Source organism: Melospiza georgiana, chromosome 14 (assembly GCF_028018845.1).
Source record: "Melospiza georgiana isolate bMelGeo1 chromosome 14, bMelGeo1.pri, whole genome shotgun sequence".
Classification (NCBI taxonomy): Eukaryota; Metazoa; Chordata; class Aves; order Passeriformes; family Passerellidae; genus Melospiza; species Melospiza georgiana.
The window spans coordinates 12,310,391-12,331,879 of record NC_080443.1 but is presented as its reverse complement, the minus strand read 5'-3'; the positions used below and the strand labels follow the sequence as shown (position 1 = coordinate 12,331,879).

Here is a 21,489-nt window from a genome sequence, read left to right as displayed (position 1 = left end):
GAAGTGCCATGGCTGGATTGGTAAATACTGCAGAAGACAGTGTATTTTTGTGCCAACAATAAAAATACCTGCCACCTTCTGTTTCTGGAAGGTACAGCAGGGAAGAGAAGCACGGCAGAAACTCAGACAGTAACCAGTTGCTCTTTAAAAGCAACGTGAATGTAAGGATTTCTAAGAGGAAAACACTGGTCACTGAAGTAATTACATTTCCACCAATGCTGAGAAAGGATAACTCCATTTATCATATGTGATCCTATCTGTAGAACTGGTTAGGATGAATTCAATGATCAAAGTCGCCACACATTGGTTGTAACAGTTACAAGGAGTGAAAGTATGTAACATAAAGTCATCAAATCACAACATTCTGGCAAGCACATAGATATATATATACAAGTGCAACATTTCTTTGGTTCTTCCTGAAACTGATCAAAGGTGTCAAATGTTACACTTTCTAGCCATTTGCCAGAATTACAGCCCTTCTATATTTAGCATTAAAAGCTCATTCCAACAGAGTGACTCCTCACTCTCATTTTCACAGGCTCTGTTTGGCCTATCCATAGATACAGCACAGACAGCCCCATTAGTGTGTACAAGCACTGCAGAGAGCTAAGGGGAGTAAGTGTAACATTGGCAACTGTGTAATAATTTCAGGAAGGATTTGAAAACATGAGGTCATTAAAAACAGAAACATCCCCCCCAAGGTTTAGCACCCATTTGATTTAATAAACACACTTTGCAGGCTAGTGTTAACACAGAATTTGTTTCACTCCTAGCAAACTATGCAGCCAGCTTTATCCACCTCTCTCCACCAACCAAACCAAGGCACATATTCTGTAATATAAGATGAGTAGTAAAGCCCCTCCAGGCTGGTATTCATGCTACCTGTATTAAGGTATCTGTCTTCAACTACAGTTACATGTGAATGTTTGACAGCATCCTGCAGAAATCTGCTCAGTGATCAAATGAATCCAGGATTTACACCTCCTCAAGCAGCACTGGAACACCAAGCTCTCAGCACAAACCTGTGCTCTGCATGAATGGAGTCACTGGCTGAAGGAAGCAATATGAAAAGTCTGCACAGGCTGTACCTCACTCAGGCAGGAGGAGGCACATTCACATCACATGACAAAGCACCAGAAATAAAACCCCCAAGGTACAAATACTGTTATGAACACCTTGGCTCCTACATTGAATGATCCTATCTCACTTCTGTAAGAAGTTCAAGTCAGCAGTGACACACTTTCTCCTGAGTAATTTTTTGGGTTTTCTGGGTCAAAAGAGGAATAACATGCTTCTCATGGCTGACTCATCTATTAACTCATCCCAATCCACTGGAACTCCCACTGATCCACAGTAATTGCTGCCATACAAGTCTACCGTGTACTTAGGCAACATCATTACCCAAAGATTCAATTTTCCTTTTAGACAGACAATGATTACAAGACTAAGCCAGATCCTTCTGTGTGGAAGGACAAGAGGCAATGGGCACAAATTGAAATTCAGGATATTCCATGTAGAAGAAGGAAAAAACCCTCACTTTTGCTTACCTTGAGGATGCTCAAACACTGGAATGAGTTGCCAAGAAAGGTTGTGGAGTCTCAACCCTTGAAGATGTGTAAAACCCAGTTAGACACAGTCCTGAGAAACCTGCCCTAATTCATCCTGCTTTGAGCATGGGGTTTGGATCACGCAATCTCCAGAGGTCCTTTCCACACTCAAACATTCCATGATTCTATTACATTAGACCCTGCAAATCACACTGGTAGAAGGACCTAAAAATGACTTTTTCTTTATTATTGTGGCTTCAAATAGTTCTGACAAAAGTAAGATATTCCAGATAGAACTTATAATAGGAAAAGGGCTACTTCTGAGATTTCTGATTAATACTACAAATTTTTTTAGTGCTTCAGAGTAAAATTGTAGCACTAAAATGATATCAAATATAAATATATTAAAGTGGGTTTACTGTAATGTACAAATTGAACAAGAAAAACTTCTTCCTAAACTGTATAGACTTACTGTCAATTAATCTAAACAGCAAACATTTTAACTTCACAACCCTGAATACTGTCTGATGAGATACTGTTTTTCCTTTTTAAAATAATGGTTTAATGTGGCACTACCACTTGAGGAAAAGAAGCAAATTTTTAAATAGAAAGATTCTTTATGAGTTACAGCCAAATGAATTATATCTTGTAAATTCTTTATCCAAAGTACTTTAGAGATCATGGCATGATACATCCCCACCATTTTGTTTTCTGACCAGAGCTGATAATCTCACAATCCTTCACACTGTTGAGTGAAACTAAGCCACTGTTTCAATAGACTGTTAACAACAAATCTCTCTGAATTCTTTTGGCATCTTTTTGAGGATTCAGAACTCTAATTTGAATGAGACAAGCACAGCTGAGCTGTCCTGAATTACACAGGGTCTGTATCCTCTCCGGGCATACAGCATTTACTTACAGTTTACTTTAATAAGAGGTTGTGATGATGAAAACAAAGAAGAGAACATGGGCCTTTGATCAAGACCCCTGTATCTCAAACAGCTGATTGCTGAGACAAACAAGGTCACATTTCAAGAACATACAAGGCCATATTTGGATGGCCGTTACTGCAAGTAATCTAATTGTAGACATTTACGAGGACTTTCAAGTTCAAAAGACAAAAAGGACCTTCATTCAACAAAGTCAGTGCTACCAGGCTTGGCTCCAGCTCCTTACTGGAAAGACACAATTGTTAACACCTAAGACCAGAAAAGGAGAGTTAATGGTACTGCCTATTTCTGAAGGTAAAATATAGTAGAAGTTATCACAGAAGAATGTTATTTTAATGCTTGTCTTACAATTTTTAAGTCCTTCTTTCTGCAAAAGACCTTTTTCTTGATACATGAAGGGTATAAACAAAGCTTGCAAAACATGCATAAAACTCAACTCACACAACCATGCCTACTTTGCTACTAATTATTTTCCTACATTGATTTTTCTGATTAACTACACAGTTCCAATATACAGTTAGATTCCTCTGTTTGTGGATGATGTATCAATACGTCTCTTACCCGCACACTGTAGACTTAATAAGAATAAAAAAACAAGTAATGAAACCAATGACAAAGTTGCTTTGAAAATACCTGATATTTTAAAAAAGTTTTATTACTGGGATTACCTTCTCCATGTTGTTTAAAATCAAGTTCCTAATTATCATCTGAAAGGCACCATAGGGACAGTGGGTGGTGAACAGTAAACATCTCAGTGGCATCTTTCACAACTGGGAAATGTATCTGTCTCTGAGAGAATCCAAACGAAATGTGAACAGCAAGATATACAAACAGGAGCTCATTTGTAGCTGCATAGGCATGAAACCTCTAATTTCCATTAATTCCATGCTATCGTGGCATCTTCGGCACATTCATGTCAGAAGTGTCTTCAATAAAATTGGCTTTTTTATGGGAAGGCTCAGCAAGCTCCTCTCCATGGTCTCTGTTAATCAGGGGCTCCTGGTCCCCCCTCTTGCGTTTGTTAATCAGGTGATTTTCTCCCTCACAGAGCTTTCCCTCTGGGACACCCAGTGCTCTCAGACAGACAATAGCTGCAGCCTGTTCTGCCAGTTTCTTGGACTTGTCCCTGAAGAGCAAGCACACAGAGCACACGTGAAAGTAGAAACTGAGGTCTCTACACTGCCAAGAGACAATTTCCTGTCTCTGATGCAACATCATGAAACAAACAGCATTTGTCGTCATCTCACAGCAGAAAAACAAACCAGGTCATTTCCAGAAATTATTTCAATCTTGCTAAGTGTCAAGTGTTGATGCATCACTCCTGATGGAATATTCCTAGAAAATCTGTCTCTATGAGGGCTTGTCTCTTGAACACTCTCCATGTCAAAGGTACACAACCAATGTGTGTTTGCCCCACAGAAAGGTAACTTTTACACATCTGATCACTAAACAAAACTGAGTTATGAAGGATCACTTTTCTTGAAAGAGGCTCAGGCGTAAGTACATTCTCTGTCAGCTGGACAAGTTCATTGATGCTGACAAAAGCAGGAACTGTTCCGCAATAATAAAAATTCTGTCACTTCTGAGAAAGACTGCCCATCACACATTTGTGGAAGTCAGTATTTGAAAACATTTTCTTCTCAAAATTTCATATCAGCTGAGCATAACTTCCTAAAGTCTCTGAACAGGAAGGCAGCAAAGCAGTTGTGTGTGCTTGTCCTGTTTAAAATGTTCAATGCTGAGCTCTAGCTTTGCAGTTAAATCAAGATCACCTTAGGTGCAAATGCCTCAAAATCAACTCTAGTATTAATAGATGATTGTATAAAATACCATCAAGAAACTTTAGAGCAGACCTGGATGGAGCTGCTAATTAATTGTGATCTCCAAGAACTCTGCTTCACTGAATACAGACACTTAGTCCTGACTTCTTATTGGAAAGGATCTGCTGCAGTGGCTGAAGACATGACCTGCTCCAACATTCCCCTCTGCCTCCCTTGGCTTCTTTCTGCACTCATCACATACAGAATGGAACTGGGTCACCTATTTGCTCCCCTTCCAATACAATTTGTGGACTAACACAAAGTGAATTAAAATCTGTAACTGTTTACTTGATTATGCCAATGCTTACTTCCTCTTGTCACATTCAATTCTCAGAAGTTTTTAATCCTTTCTCCCTCCTAGAAGTAGCTTTAGGAGGTAACTTTCAGTTGACCTTTATCAAAGGCAAATGGAATAAACTAGAATATCCTTTTAATGAAAGTTTTTAAGCAACATTTCAGAAACAAAAATCCAGCTGAAAAACCCATTAAGGATGGCTTACCACAGACTTGATCGGTATTTTCGCTCAGCTACTGTCACTACTGAACAGAATAATCTATCCAGTGGTCTTTGAACCTGTAGAAAAAAAAGAATTAAAAGGAAAGGGGTTGTCAAAAACCAGTCATGTAATTTAAATAAGAAACAACATCATCAACATTCCTTCATATTTATAAAGACAAGGATAACAAGTAACATAACTTTAACATTACTCTAATTCACACCACAAATTTCACCATACATATACAACATTAAAAAATTAACAAATTGTCCAAGTTATAAATATTTTTGCTTTACAAAACTAAAAAGTAATCAAATAATGTTGCCAATGTAACCAAACAGGTGCTCCTGTCCCATACAGCTCCTATCTGTAACAGTGTGCAACAGAGAAAACATTCCAAGACTTAATTCTTTACTTCACAGAAGTAGTAAAAGGTGAGTCATGGGTTTCTATATAATGACCAGAAAGTTACAGCAACTTCTTTCACAAATTAATCAAAAGCAGACTGAAGGCCTGACTTTGGATTTTTTATTTTCTAATAAAATAAGCTGCTGTTGCCATATCTGTGTGCATTACCATTTCTGCAGCTGCTTTCTGAAAGAGCTAAACCAGAAAGCTGAAGCAGAATTTCTCACTACCTTGAGTCCTAAAATACTTAATTTCATATACAAGGCAGAGGGAGAGGTTTGAAAGAGTTTCTCATTCACTCACAGTTTCATAAACAGGCTGAGGATGCTTTTCTTTCCTACACCATTCCAGAAGATACATTTTTGGAGTGATCTGTGGTGGATATTCTCGCCTAGACAGAAAAATTTGTTGTCAACAACGGTGCACAAAGTTCTATTTTAAAAAGACAGTGATGTCTTTTGTATTACTTCTACCAGTTATTTGAAGTGTAATTTTACAGCTCAAATTATGAAGAAGATGCTTCTTCTTCATTAGAGAACTCAAGTAATAGGTGTCACAAAACATCTAAAATAAAATCTAAAGTTTTCCTGAACATTTACACCCTGTAGTAATACAGCTAGAAAAGACATACTTAGCAGAAAGGAGATTCTAGCTATGTGACACAGAAGAGAGATACAGTTTGCTACTGCTTATTATAAGCACCAATTAAACACCAGTAGTAAAAAGGAGAAGCTGCTTTTGTTACGAAGCAGTAATCAAATGAAAAAAAAGGGTAGAAAATGTAGGAATTTATTCAGTTATCAACAAAGAATTACAGACCCTTACATATGGCAGAAAAAAAACATTTAAAAAAATCTGTATTCAGTTCTCAAGGAGTCAGGTAATATATCCTCTAAATATTAAAGCACTATGACTGCATTTGTGGAGGATTTTGCATATCACACTAGAGCTGTTTGATAGGCCTATTAGCAAAACCAGCAAATATGAGTTTAACATGGAAAGTAACAGCAATTCTACAGGCTTCAGAGATTATAATTAAAAATGATATAAAATAGAATTCATCTCCATGAATTAATTTTTCAAGGAACAGCTTATGAGTGGAACACATTTGGAAGACTTCAGATGAGCGTGTTCTCTGCTTAGAAGAGTATTAAGAAATTTGTTCGGGACTTTTTATAGAAAAATTATGTTTTAGTCAAGTTTCACTAAAAATAACTGAACTCTACATATTTGTAATACACTTTTCTACATGGAGATGTTCTATTTTTAATTTTCTTTTAGAGCACTCAGCACTTGCAAAAGTTAAGTGAGAGAATTAAGCAGTCTCGGGAAGCCTGGAACTAGAGAACATCCTACAGCATCCAAATGGCACAGGAAAAGTGGTGATTATGCAATGATGTTCACTTACTGCTTCATAGGAATTCACCCAGTAAGTGCTGTTTTGCAAATCATCATTTTCAAAAAACTGTTAAGACACTGTCAGCCTCACAGTTATTATTCAGAGATGCAAGAGAGTGAAAAAATTGATTTGCACACTTACTTGTCAAATCTAACAGCCATTTTTATTACATCTGGATCTTCTGTTTGGTCATCTTCATCTTGCACCTTGGTTTCTAAAGATGTTTTCTTTGCTTCAAAAATAGCTGTGGTTTCTTCATAGAAGTCACCCATTTCAAAGGCTTCACTATTCAAACAGAATTCCTTTATATTAGAGATCAGTTTATAAATTTTTGAATCACATTATGACAGAGAAAGAAAATGTAGAAATCAATTGTGTTTACAGTACATGTTAAGTGGAAGTGTGGCTGAATTCTGCACAGTGACATTGCATTGAACTACAAGTAGGAAAAGGATGTTCTAATTTCCAGCACTACATATGCAATTTGTAGCCTGGAAGGGCAGGGAGAATCAGTCAGAAATACAGGTCCTGCAATGTTCAAGCTATTAGTTCATTAATAACTTGCAGTTGGATAAATCAGCAAACAAACACCTCAGTGTGACTCCTGGTGCATCAACTCCACAAGGGCAATACGAGCAAAAAGGAAGAAAAAGAATCTTCTTCTAATTAGAGTGATTAAAAATACTATAAGCAATAAACACTATAGCATCCAAACCCCTCAAAATCTCAGATTTTCTGACTTCAGAGTATTATTCACAAGCCCAAATAAAGAGAAGCAGCAACAAGGATTTTAGTCAAAGGCAAAAGCCTCAAACCCTTTTAAATTTCAAACTCATGGCAGGTTGGATCTACTTTGAAAAACTGAGACTATTGATTTTCTACAGATGATAATGGCAATAAAACCTGCAGCATAAAAGAGACTTTTACTTTTGGCTATGAAGATGCTGGTTGATACAGGACTGCTCAATGACAAAATGGATTTTGCCCACAAAGCCATCTCCAATGCTCCAAGCAAAAAAGCAATGAAGCTGAAAAATACTGACTTATGTGCTTCTAAGGGAAGGCAATTTATTACATCCTGCTATGAAAATGTTTTGTGGGAAGAGCAGCAGGCTGTTCTCTTGCATTCAGCACTGAGGTTAAAGCTCAAATGGCTGTAACCCATCCTCACCACCAGGAGACAGCAGAATTATGCACTATAATTGTCTGAAGATAAAGTAGTGCATTTTAAAAACTGAATGTTCCTCAGTTATCTGGACATGAAACAGGTTGTTCAGAACAGGGGTTAAAAGACCAAGTTTGCTGGCAGAAAACAGTTTCATAAATTTCCAAATGGCTCTCTCTGTCCCCCTCTCCTGCACACACATTGTTTTAGCCCATTTTGAAGCTGGTATTGCATCACATTTACAAAACCAGAGAGTTTGATTTTGGAAGCCCCTAAAGAATTGTTAGGCATAGCACATAAACCCCACAGTTTTACACTAGATCTCTATCCAGTGTTTATGTGTATGAACTGTGACACCTCTAATTACCTGTGTAAAACTGTTACTTACAGTATTTATTTTACATGCTCTGCAATGGTATTCATGCAGCAGAAAACACCACCACCCTCTGGGCTAAGACTTTACTGAAGCTGCAAAATATTTGAGTTCTAATCTATACTTTATCTTTTTTCCTAAACTCAAAATCTATAATCAAAATAGTCTGTTAGCATACTAAAACAAGTTAAATTCTTTAAGTTGCCAAAGTGAAAAGTAACTTGCAAAGTTTAAATGTTGTTCATAGATTCCATTGCTCCTTTAAGAATAATGAAGTCTAGCTCCCTTCATATATGCAATACAAATTCCCTTCATTGTACTGTAATGTAATAAACATGGACAGAATTATTTCTAGAAAGCCAAAATTGGTAAAAGGCAATAAAATGGCAAAAGGATTGCAGGCATTTCCATTTCTCTTGAACATAAACCAAATGCTGATTAGGGTTTGCTAGAAACCAATATATTATTTTTCAAAATATTTCAAGCTTTCAACATTTCTATCCATTTTCATACACATTAGATATCAAACAGTTTCAGACTGCTCATTTTATAGAAAACAAGGAGACTTCTCCCCTCCCTTCTACCAGAAAGATAATTATAACACACAACATGGATATTACACATGCAAGCTCAGAGCTTTTTGTTCCATTTGAAACGTGTCCAAACCTGAATTCTCCTAATTCAGTGCTAATTCTTTATTCATCTGCCTATTTTATGGTTTCTCTCAAAATTTTTGTTCTTTCATTTCTGTCTCTCCCACTGAGAAATTTCATCCAGTCCGTTTCAGATATGCAGGATGATAAGATTCTTTAAAGCTACTATATGTCCTCAGAAAGATTGCCATTATTCATTAAGGTGTTCCAGAAACGAAAAGCAGCACAAAAAATTACAATTAAGTACCAGGCAACCCTGATGCATGTTTCTGTGTTCCTAAGTGTTCATTTAAAAAAAAATGTTATAAATATTCCAGTAACATTACAAACCTCACATGCAAGTGGGAAAGCTAAATCAAATCCTTGGAAGAAGACAAGTTCCACAAAGTTTCAGACAAGCTGAAATTTTTCTTAATCACTTCATGCAAATACTGGATAAATGCTTGTCACTCAGTGAAGCACCACTCAAATGAGTGTGCTGAATATAGAGAGTTTTAGGGCTAAAGATTTAACATCTGAGCATGGAGGAAACCTGAAAAAGTTTACTCTGATATTTCACATCTCCCATCAGGATTTTTGGGGGTTATTTTTGGAGTTTTTGTAACTTCTCCTGACAGTGTGAAATGCCAAGCAGTGCTGGACAGAGAAGTGGTGTGCAAGTTTGACAGAATACAACTCTTTTCTGAAGTCCATGCTTACCAGATCTCCTGTGTGGACTGTGCAGCATGCAGCTTCTTACCCTGAGTAGTTTCCAACTGTTCTCTTAACATCTGACACAAGCAATATTTAGTGTTGGTGTAGTGATTGTCATACCTCACTGCCTGATGGAAAGAAACAGAGAATTCAAAACCACACCAAACAAATTTATCTTCTGCACTGCACATGGTGTCTTGATGACTTCCCCAATCATTTTTGAAAGGCAAACCACAGTGCAGTTTCCTCAGTAACAGATTCAACAAAACCCATGAATGTGACTATAATCTGATTATTTTGGCATGACTTCACCAACTAAAGTTCAACTGACTCATATACTTCTGAAGAAAGAGTTGACCTGTTCACATCATTGACTAGCAATGCACTGATATTTTAGTAAGTAACTTGTTAATAGCAAGCTCAAATTAAAAAAATAATTTGATTTGATGACATGATTAAAGTTCAGATTTCTGGCTAATTCCCTATGACATCATTAAAATTTTGTCTTTTGAATAATGGATAAAACTTTATACATTAGATGACTTGGCTAATGGAACTACAGTACTACAACATAGTAATTTGCCAATTACTTTATTGGCAAATCATTCCCTTTGCTTTCCTACTGCAAATACTTCTTGACTGTGTTTGTGAAAAGTAATTAATTTCTAAAAGTGAATCTAGGAGCAACTGATTATTTAGTACTCTTTCATCTTTCTGTTCAATGTTGTAAATTCAATATTGTATACTGTATATAATAATCTGCTCAGTTTGTACAACTGTGACTTCAAAAAGGTTGGACTACACATTTTTAGATTTCTTTACATTTTTAGATAGCCTGGTAAACCTCATAAATGTTCCCAAGAAACAAGGGCTAAAAAACATGTTTTCTGCATACAGATTTCTAAATAAAATCAAACAGAGGAAGCAGGGATTGATTTGCAAGGATCGTGTAACATGCACTATGTTAAAATATCCCCAGAACCAAGTCTTTGAAATTAAGAGGAGTTAAGATACTGCAGTAGGACAATTCTAAACAATGTTAATTACATGTAAGATCTTCATAAAAACATACATATTTGATGTAATCTTGCATGACATCCTTCAAGGGGCAAAACCCCTCTTTTCTGAAGACAGAGGGGTTCCACATGGCAGCACGAGCAATCATGACTGATGAGGCAGCTGTTGCTTTCTGGAAGGTCTCAATGTCTGCATATTCCTTAATGAAGTCATGAGATCCTCCACTAAAAATTAACAACACTAATATAATTAATCATGCCTCCTTTTCCTGCACTTGTAAAACTTAAGTACAGGCATCTGACCAGAATGAGCTAATTAGTCCAACTTACTTTGCTATCACTGGAATGGAGACAGCTTCAGATATGGCCTTGATCACATCACAATGGACAGGGTGCTGAGGCCTCTCCTCCTTCTTCCTTTCCAACAGAAAAAAAACATAAGACAAGACCAAAGATTTCCTGTAGAATTTATAGATCTCTAAACCACAGCAGACATGGCACAAGGATTATTGGGATATATTTGTTTCAACTTATTTGTTTTATATATTTCATTTTTTAGATACAAAGTATGCAAGATAATTTTAGTTTTATTTGGTCTTGAGAAAAAATATTTAGGAAAAGAGCAGCAAAGAGTTAAATTCCCTAGATTTCCTAGAACACCAATTCAGTTAACAGTTGAAATCAGAACCACATATTACATTTAGTGTATCGAGGATACTCATATCAGTCATATCATACTGTGGTACAGTCATCAACAAACTAAAAAAATCTTTCTTGCCTAAAATCAATTTACCTTCCATGGACTGCAATGGCAGCAATGCCAGTTTTCTCTATCCTCTTCACCAGATTGACAGTATCCTCCACCTGAGGGATAAGACAGTTGGACATGACTTTAATTCAAAGCAAAAGGAATAACTATCATGAATAACTACCATGTGACATTGTACAAACAAATGCTGGAAGTCTTCTTTTATCAAGAGTGATGTGATTCCTGCCTTTCATCAATAACATTACATGTACAAACATTTAATACATACTTCAATTAAAAACCTACATGCTATGGCAGAAAGAAAGAATGCATTTTCAATGCTTCCTTAAATCTACAGATTACAAACTTTCTCAAACTAGGTAGCACAATACTCTGTAGCAGGAGAATATTTTCCAAAGGTTTTCAGACTGTCAATTGAAAATGACTGGAACATTTGATTAGCAAGTCCTCTCTAATGACTACTCTGTAAATTGTAATTAAAATGCTTTTCAGTCAGAGGATGCCTTCTGAAATCAACCTAACATGCAATCACACAACTATAAATATTCCTCTCAGATGTGTCTTAAAAATGTTAACCAGCATCTAAAATATTCTAAGGATATTCTTACATGCCCAGTATATCTTCAAAGAGGGAAAATCCTCTTAAAAAGCAGAAATAAAATTTTCACACTGCTGCACTAGCCTGTCTTATGCATCTTTAGGGAAAGGGAGAATGAAAAAAAGGCAAATTTTCCTTTCAAAAGCTGAAGGAATATCTGTGGCTCATCCCAAAGATATCAGATTCAGTCTGAAAACTGCAACATGTCCCAGCTGGCAGGGATGCAGAGACAGAAGCTCACCTGTTGTTCTGAGGGATGACATTATCCAAAACCAGCTTGAAACAAAAAGGAGGAGGCTCTGGGATAAAGGTGCCAGTTCTTTAATTTATTACTTCAGAACCAAAATGATTTGAGACTGGGTTACTGATTCTTTTCACACAAGCTTCAATTGTTTATCCCAACACATAAATGACGTCTGAACAAAGCTGGCTCAGGTAGAGTTCATCCATCTACTGAAATATCTGTTTAGGTCATATACAGTCATAGTATCTGGGAAGTAATTAAATATCCAATTGCTAAATTGTAATTAAATACTCAATCGCTAAATAATCAGTCTTTAAAAGAGAAGGTACTCCAAAAGGTACAATCTTTTGGAGGTTTAAAAATATGTAGAGAATTCATCTTAAAAAAAAAAAAAAAAAAAAAAAAAAAAAAAAAAAAAAAAAGCAGTAAGGAAGCTACATCAGCTGTAAAAAAATTCTGGAAAAAGATCCTGAAAAAGACAGACCCCATAACTTCATTGGCTGTTCTAATTACAAGAACAAGAAAACAGTATGGAAGAAAAATTAGTCTAAAAGAACAGAAAACAATTATCTATTGGTCACCCCATGTGAAAAACAGGAACTAACAGCATCTAGTGGCTGCTTGAGAGTGCTGTCCTACACCCTCTGGAACCTCTATGACATAAAAATCACTCAGTTGAGAAATTTAGAGGATAAAAGCCTCTGTGCTCTTGCCTATCACAGAAAGTGACAAGGCCACAGTCACAGTCTCTGTGCACCTGCAGGTCAGATTTAGGCTGGGACAGCATCCCAAACAGAAATTGCAAGTTCCAAGTGCTATTTCACAGCAACAGTGTACAGTGAAACATACTAGAACAACATATATTCTAACTGATAGCAAATCAGAGCAGTAACAGCTGAACAATTCAGAACAATTTATGCTCTTACTGAGGGCAAAATGCGGATTTTGCAGGTTATTGGTTTACAAATTCCTTTAACAAGGGTGGTCAATATCTGAAAAAAAAAAAAAGGAAGACAAAAATCTGATCACAACAGTGGAATCACTAAAACTCTCCTCCTTTCTCTCTTGAAAATAAATTTGAATAATGTAACACTGTTTACTATACCCCTATAAAGAATCTTACATAGACAGACATATACAGTCTGTAACTGAATATACAATTTTATCCAGTAGGTACATAAGACTACTTATAGTCTAAGACATTTTTACTGCCATTTCTTTGTTGATTTGAACTGGATTTTTAGAGAGCAATTAACTGCTGCTGGAGTTTCAACCCTGCTTTTAATATGGTGTGACCAGTGAACTCTGATTTCAAAAAACATGCATAGACATGTAAAACTCACAAATACCGCACTACACTGAAAGTTTTCAAACTGAAAAAAGCCCAAAAGTACAGTTTCATAGTCCACATAATGACAAGGAGAACTAAATCAAGAATATTTATCTATCACCTTAACTCCAGTGTCCTAAACTGAGTATTCCACTCAAGCAATCACAAATTTGTTGTTTATTAACTCATTCCTGCTGCCAGTAGAGCACAGTGCACAATTCTTCCCAAGGCACCTCCAGCCCTACCAGGTGATACTTACAGACTCTATTTTGTCAGGATCAGACAGCAGTGCTGCTCCCATACCTCCCTGGGAAAACAGAGAGAAACTGTTACCCACTAGGCAAACACATTTTTCAACTCAATTGTTTTGCCTAAATAGCAAATAGAAAAAAAGCAGACCACAACAAAAGCACAATATCATATTAAGGAAAAAATGGCAAAATTTAAAATACAGAAGCACTACTGAACACCGTGGTGCTACATTTCTTAGACCTGTATCAGAATAATTAAGCAATAATTCAGGGATCACCTTGCTCTCATCACTTCAGGGAGCAGACAGGATTTCAGGAAGCTATTTTTAGCAAGCATAATCATCCACTTTCCCATTTTTCATCCATAACATAATTATGAACTATTTAATATTTTAGCTGCTCTTCCCACTGTTTCATCTGCATACATAGATGCAGAGGCCAATAACTTTTTGTACAAATTTTTTTGACCCAGAATTATTATTGGAGAATAACCACTCACCAGCAGTTGTACTCCTGCTATTTCACCCTAGTACAAGATGGATATTTGGTGTTTTGTTCTTAATCACAGCTCTGTGGAGCATTTGACATCAAAATGGAGTGCCATGGTTCAATTTATTGATCCTTTATCTCTACATCAAGTAGCTTAACAGTCCTAACAATCAGTTTGACTGCTCTGCTCTAGTCACAGATACAGGACTAATTTAGAACTGCATGTACTTTATTACAAAACAAACAAACCAGGTTTTAAGTGACCCATTGTACTCTCATTTAAAACTGACTAAGAATTGAATTCAGCATTACTAAGCTGTGACTACTTTTTGCCATCTATTTGCTCAGATGACAAATTGTGATTTCAAATTTTATTAAGGCTAGGCGGAACTTATTTCACTCACCCAACAAATTAATGACTTCAGAAAAATACTAAAAAACCCTAACCACTTTATTTTATCTAGCCTTTAAGAATTTTCTAGCAGCCTATGTTATTTTACTGTACTAGGGCCATGACACCTTCCAGAGTGTTCTGTTTACTACAAACAATTAAATTTAATTTTTCTCTTAATCAAAATTTTACTGCTTGAATTTGAAAACCAGACCGTGTACTCCACACTCCATATCTCTAAGACAGAAAAGGCTCATTTAAGAGTAATCAAAATAATCAAAATCCACTTGCCTTAGTAGAATATTCTTTTGGGCATCCCATGTTGATATCAATACCAGCCACGTCACTCTCTCTGAAAGAGAAGGAAAAATCAAAATATTTTTTAGCATATTAGAACAAGAATCAAGAAACAGACATCTTGCCACATAATTTGTTCCACCATCATAAAGGCTTAAATGAGAACTTAAGGTACATTTGAACTTCTGAATTTTTAGCTTCTCACTTATTTAAGTTAAATATATAAATCTTAATGATGGTCTGAAGATCAGACTCTTCACAGGTTTCAATAACCAGTGCTGTGCAGAAGCTGCAGATACTCATCTTAAATACCTTCTATATACTTAATCCTATATAAAGTATATCCACCACTAAATTCACCACTATAGTAACCCCTATTGAAGCTTCCATCTATTTAAATGGAGGCTTAAAACCACCTTTTTAAGAGCCATTTTTGGTTTCTGCACAATACATTACTGCAGGCTTTAAACCACAAACAGTAAGGGACATTTCCAGGTGTACTGGTCTTGCAGCAATACCCAGGGTTCATACTGGAGAGATCAAGGACACACTTGCACTAGCAAGAAGCTATCCCAGCACAGAATTCATGCAGCTGAACTTTTCCTGGTTCTATCAAGAGCTATCATAAAAAACCTGTCTTCTACAATAATTCCTCTGCACAAAAAAATCCCAGACAAACCCAAGGTGAGAAGGGGTTGAGGGAAAATGACTTACACAAGTTTAGCTACTGCCAGGGCTCTTTCAGCATCTGCTGAACCCTGTTGGTAAAAGAAGAGGATTTATAATTATAAAATATCATCAAATTAATAAAAAACCAAGGTGCTTACTTGCACATGTGTACAACTATATTTGTTCTGAACATTCAGTACAGACAGAGACCCACTCAGGGGCACACTGGATATTTCAAACATTTACCTACAGCACATAGTGGAGTCAGCCACTGGATGATAAAAGGTGATACAAAAAAGCATCCAAAGAGGTCTATCTGCCCTCTTCACCTACAGCAATATTAAATGTTCTTAGCCCCTCAGCAACAGATATCTATTTTAATGTTCTTAAAAAGCTCCACTAATAACAATTCTACAGACTCTACAAGCAACTTATTTGAGGGCTACATTACCACTGAAAAGGGTCTTTTCAGTATCTAATGCAGTCCACTCATGCTTGCCCCTCCCTCCAAGGCCATCATCTCTTGTCCTACACAGAGTGGTCTCTAAGAGCAAATTACTGTCATTTTCTCTTCAGCAAAGAGAATTTTTAACCCATTTGTGCAAAGCCAATGCAATCATTAATCCTCTCTTATCTATACTAAACAATGCTGCCTTTTTCAGTCTTTCCAGTGACACTGTTCACAGGACAGTGAAAAACTTCAATGTGTGATCAGACATCAGCACAATTTATATCCACATCCATAAGTTCAGAAATATCTAAGATACCTCTTACAAAACCAAGCTGCTGAGGAGCACAGAGGTTATCTTAATCACCTCTTAGGAGAACTTACAATGCAGAATCTTGATTTGTACCAACAGCTCAGAAATTCTGCAGCACCTTTGGTGTGAAGCCACCTCATTTAACTATGTTGGTAGAAGAGTCTCTAGTTTCTTACCATTTGGAAGACAACATGCTCTCTCTCCCTTTCACAAGTTCTGAAAACAACTCTGTCATTAGGTGCAACAAAGTCCACTGTTTCAAGTACTTCTGTATGAAATGAGAAACAGATAAAAATTCTGTACAAATGCTACAAATGCAAAAATTAAAAAAAGTCACATGACCATGTCATTTGTATACAAATGAAATGCCATCAAAGGCATGTGATGGTCTTTGAAAAGTACCAAAGCCCAATGATGACTCAGCCAGAATGAACAGTACTATTTTGGGGAAGGGGCAGGAGGGGAGAGATTTGTAGTGAACTTCTGTTTGCAACCAGGGACACTGCAAATAACTGTCTCTATGCCACTCAGACAGGGCCAGGTCCCAAAGGTACCTTTTTAAGAACTTGCAGTGACAATCACGTTATTCCAAGTCCAGCCCATGGACTTCAAGTTAATAAATGAATGATAAACAGTGATGTTTGTATGTGTTGCTAGAGACTAAAAGGTGTGTATATTATCATGTCACAAACAGCTAACATTTAAAAAGACATGTAATTGGAAACTGTCTCTACTGCAGTCCAAACAAACTGGAAGTTTAAAACTAGAGCAGCTGACAGGTCTAAGGCAGCACTTCAAAACCTTACTGTAAGGCCCTAGACACAATTCAGTGAGATGGTAAGTAGTGATACATCACTATAATCACTAGAAAAATGCTTCAGAGAAATAATTACCCTTTCTCTTAAATAGAAAAGAGACTTCTTACAGGTATTATCAAAAGAAATGCCATACTTACCATTTACAACCCTCTTACACTGCAGCATCTTTATGTCAATCAGCTCCTGAGTAGAAAGGATAAAAAACTCTCAGTGAGTTGAATTGTTTCAGCTAGTCAGCTCTAAACAATTGCCCATTTTATTAAGTAATTGTCTAGAGAGACCAACTTCTCTGAGCAACCTCTCCCAGTACCTCAGCACCCTCTGGTTAAAGAACTTCTTACTAATATCTAATCTAAAGCTGTCCTCTCTTTAGTTTAAAACTATTACCCCATGTCCTATCACTATCTGTCCTTGTAAAATGTTCCTCTCTCTCCCTTTTAAAAGCTCCCTTGAAGCACTGGAAGGGCTCAACGAGGTCTCCTCAGAGCGTTCTCTTCCCCAGAGAGAACAATCCCAACTCTCTCAGCCTGTGTTTGTAGGAGAGGTGCTCCAGCCCTCTGATCAGCACTGTGGCCTCTCTGGATCTACTCTAACAGGTCCACACAGTTCTTGTGCTGAGGACCCCACACCTCAGTTTCAGGCAGCCTTAAAAAAAAGTGTTTAAGAAACAAGGAGAGCAATGTTATCAGTGAAATACATGGAGGCACAGCAGAACTAACCAGATGAGACATGAAGTCAGTCTTCAAAGTTGCTTCAAAGTTCTGACTCTACTGAAACAAAATGCAAAACAAAACCCCAAAAAACCCAACACCCTACCCCCCTCAAATGCAAATAAAAGTACAACTTGAGGAAATTGTTATGATGTTTTGTCTAAATTACATGAAGTTACTGAACAGTCTATAAATATGGATTTGCCATAAGTTGAGAATGGCTCAGAGAAATGCCTCAAGACAAAGAGATTCTTCTTTCCTCCTTTTTAATTGAAAACTATGTGTAAAAAGAACAAGTCATACAATTAAAAACGTCCATTTGTACTTTCCTTAATAACAATGTTGTCAGATAAAACCGCCTCATTAGCTCCTTCTCCATACCTCACAGTACACGATATCGGCACCGTAGTCCAGAGCAAGCAGCCGCATGGGGAGCGTCCCCACTCGCACCATTGGAGCCAAGATCTTCTTTCCCCTGAAGCACAGCGGTGCGTTCACCGTCATTCCCGCTGCTGTACCACCTGAAAGAGAGAGCCCAGGGGCACCGTCACGGAGTGTCATTTCCCACCCGCAAACACAGGCGTGTCCTTTCCTGGGAAGGGGCGGTGGGGGCCCCGCCAGGGGTGAGGGGCTCGCCGGGCAGCGGGGACCGGGCTCACCCAGCCTGAGGACACCGGGGGCTGCTCCCCGCCCCACGGGCTCCTTCCCGAGCGAGGGGCCCCGCGCCGCCCCTGCCGGAGCCCCTCAGGGCCGCGACTGCTCCCGCGGTGGCGGCGCGGGGAACGCTCTCAGCCGGCAGCGGAAAAAGGTGAAAGAAGGGAGCGGCAGCGCCGGCCGCACTCACCCTCCTCGCGTGGCTCCGCCGCGGCTCCGCGGGGCGGGGAGAGCCGGGGCCAGCGCCTGTTTCAGGCGTCATCGGGCAGCGCCGCCGCCCCACGTGGGGACCGCGATGGCGCTGGGCCGGGCAGGGCTCGCCCTCCCGCTGCTGCTGCCGCGGCGGCCGGCGGGCAGCGGTACAGCGGCGGCGGGGAGCCCGCAGCCCCCCGGGGCCGTGGTGCGCGTCCCCTGGGCCCTGCGGCAGCGCCTGCAGCGGGGCGCGCAGCGCCGGCGGCGCGAGCAGCGGGAGGCGGCGGCGCCGCGTTCCGGGAAGCTGCTGCTGCGGAGCCGGCGGCCGGAGCTGAGCCAGCCCCGCTGGCAGACCGTGGGGCGCTGGGAGCAGCCGCCGCTGGTTTCGGCGGGATGGAAGCACCGGAAGGCGTACGGGGATTACTTCCAGCTAGAACCCTCGCAGCAGGCGGCTCCCGCCTTGCAGGCGCTGCCGGCTGAGGGGGGACAGGGCCCGACCTTCGCCGAGCTGGGGCTGCAGCCGGCGCTGCTGGCCGGCCTGGAGCGGCTCTCCATCGGCCGGCCCACGGCCGTGCAGCGCCTCGCCATCCCCGCGCTGCGCCGCGGCCGCAGCGCGCTGTGCGCCGCCGAGACGGGCAGCGGGAAGACTCTGGCGTACCTGCTGCCGCTGCTGGAGCGCCTGCTCGGCCGCCCCGAGGCGCCGGCAGCGGAGGCGGTGGCGGCGGGGCCGGCGGCTCCCCGCGGGCTGGTGGTGCTGCCGTCGCGGGAGCTGGCGGCGCAGGTGGGTGCGGTGGCGGCGGCGCTGTGCGCGCCCGCGGGGCTGGCGGTGCGCGGCCTCACGGGCGGCGGGGCCGCGGGCGGGCTGCGGAGGCAGCTGCGGGCGCCGCCGCCGGGCCCCGCCGTGCTGCTGGGCACCCCCGGCGCGCTGCGGGAGGCGCTGAGGCGGCGCTTCCTGGCCCTGGAGAGGCTGCGCTGGATGGTGCTGGACGAGGCGGACTCGCTGATGGACGAGTCCTTCACGGAGCTGCTGGAGGAGATCCTGGCACACGCGCCCCTGGCCGCCGGCGCTCCCGGGCCGGCCGGGCCCGACGAGGAGAGGACGCAGGTGGTCGTGGTCGGAGCCACCTTCCCCGCGGGGCTCAGCGAGACGCTGGCGAAATTCACTGACGTGGGCCGGTTTGTCACCCTCAGCACCCAGAGCCTGCACCGCCTGCCGCCTCACGTCCAGCAGAAGTTCGTCCGCCTCAAAGGCCGGGACAAGCTGCCCGAATTGCTGCAGCTGCTCAAGGAGCGCCCATCATCAGGCGGGGCTGTTCTCATCTTCTGCAACAGTGCCAGCACCGTCAACTGGCTGGGCTATATCCTGGACGACCACAGAATCAAGCACCTGAGGCTGCAGGGGCAGATGTCGGCAGCTGCTAGAGCCGGCATCTTCGCCTCTTTCCAGAAGGGAGACGTGTCTGTCCTTGTCTGCACTGACCTTGCCTCACGGGGGCTGGACACCAGCAGTGTGCAGCTGGTGGTCAACTATGACTTCCCAGACACCCTGCAGGACTACCTGCACCGTGCCGGGAGAGTCGGCCGGGTCGGGAGCAAGGCACCCGGAGCTGTGGTTAGTTTTGTCACCCATCGGTGGGACGTGGACCTGGTACGGAAAATAGAGACTGCAGCCCGGAAAAGGACAGGTCTCCCAGGGATGGACTCTATTAATAAACCTTCTCCTAATGCAGGTTGATTCAGGTTGCCAGGCATTCCCTGGTAGGGGCTTCCCTTGAGGCCGTTAAGGCAGAGGGAATGAGCTGCTGTGTGTAAGGCAGATTGAAAGAATAGAGCTGAATTTCAGAATCAGATGACCAGATTAACTTTGTGCACTGTTCTGGAAGCTGCAGTATTCATTTGCACAGCCATCATAACCTGTGGCTTTCTCAAAGGAAACTAGTAAGTGAGTAATAGAATGCTTTTGGAGAATATTGAAGAATTATTTCATCAGTTGATTTGGTTTACTTATTTTGAGACATAATTTAAATTCAAATCCAAATGAAAGTATGTTTGTATGATATACAGTTCTATTGCATTTCATTAATGCCCACCACCATCAGCTAATATTCGTTATTAAAACTGAAAAATTGCTACTGTGGCAAAAGAAAAAACCTGACCAGTTACAGACACAAAGGACTAAAGGACAAAGGATGCTTTATTTTCTTGTGATGTAGCAGTTCATTTGGAGAATTCTAGACCAGATACCTGTACAATGGGAATGAGAAGGCACTAATTCCTGGGGCTCTTTCAAGGCCTTAATTTGTTATTTTATGGTTACCTTTCACTGAGAAATGGGATCTTGTTCCTTCATATTATATTAAATAAAAAGCCCTAAAGTGTTTCCTGTGCATTTTTTTTCTGCATACTATAGTGACACGTACAGTTTCTGAACTGGTTGTAAAAAAACCAAAAAATCCCAACACCAGCACACTGGAAGATGGCTTCTCTTAAATAAGTGTGTTGACTCACAGGTTCTAATGACTCTCACCTAACAGAGTGAGTGTAGGATTTCTTTTGAATGTTGTGCCTTTGTCCTATTTTGCTTCCAACCAAGAGAGTTGAAGTGAGTCTGAGGTTATTTCATATCTAGCTGCTAGTTTGTATCCATGGTAAATAGTCACACAAATAAGCATTTTAGCTCTGATTTCTGTTGCAGTGATTTGCCACAACCCTTTTTTTTAGTCGCTGTTTTTCCCATGCTCTCCGCTTTAGGCTATGCTATCACTGGGAATGTAGAAATAGCAGATTTCTACATT

At 40.4% G+C, this 21,489-nt stretch overlaps 2 protein-coding genes across 4 annotated transcripts; one reads left to right on the top strand and one right to left on the bottom strand.

The window, feature by feature from the left end:
* Positions 1-3,131: 3,131 nt before the first annotated feature.
* Positions 3,132-19,388, bottom strand: DUS2 (dihydrouridine synthase 2). 3 transcript variants are annotated; one of them, XM_058034002.1, is made up of 16 exons: positions 19,353-19,388; positions 18,230-18,369; positions 17,276-17,321; positions 16,497-16,588; positions 15,605-15,648; positions 14,881-14,945; positions 13,722-13,765; positions 13,059-13,124; positions 11,315-11,385; positions 10,852-10,938; positions 10,578-10,746; positions 9,512-9,633; positions 6,763-6,906; positions 5,526-5,613; positions 4,818-4,891; positions 3,132-3,623 (listed from the first exon to the last, which is right to left on the bottom strand). In XM_058034002.1, exons 2-16 carry the CDS (start codon positions 18,350-18,352, stop codon positions 3,386-3,388), a joined length of 1,473 nt encoding a protein of 490 aa, XP_057889985.1. In that variant the 5' UTR covers positions 18,353-18,369; positions 19,353-19,388; the 3' UTR covers positions 3,132-3,385. The 3 variants fall into 3 exon arrangements, with proteins under 3 accessions (XP_057889985.1, XP_057889984.1, XP_057889986.1); XM_058034001.1 differs by lacking the exon at positions 19,353-19,388 and adding an exon at positions 18,693-18,734; XM_058034003.1 differs by lacking the exons at positions 13,059-13,124; positions 19,353-19,388 and adding an exon at positions 18,693-18,734.
* DDX28 (DEAD-box helicase 28) lies at positions 18,798-21,164 on the top strand. The gene has a single exon (XM_058033999.1). The coding sequence runs from the start codon at positions 18,798-18,800 to the stop codon at positions 20,427-20,429; it is 1,632 nt and encodes a 543-aa protein (XP_057889982.1). The 3' UTR covers positions 20,430-21,164.
* Positions 21,165-21,489: the final 325 nt, after the last annotated feature.

Bases quoted from the DNA above. Each gene is read 5' to 3' on its own strand.
- DUS2 (XM_058034002.1), bottom strand. From the start codon at position 18,352: ATGACGGTGAACGCACCGCTGTGCTTCAGGGGAAAGAAGATCTTGGCT. The intron at 16,589-17,275 runs GTAAGTATGGCA...CATTTCATACAG, and splicing joins GTGTAAGAGGGTTGTAAATG to AAGTACTTGAAACAGTGGAC. The intron at 9,634-10,577 runs GTATGTTTTTAT...TCTTTCCATCAG, and splicing joins TGCAAGATTACATCAAATAT to GCAGTGAGGTATGACAATCA.
- DDX28 (XM_058033999.1), top strand. From the start codon at position 18,798: ATGGCGCTGGGCCGGGCAGGGCTCGCCCTCCCGCTGCTGCTGCCGCGG.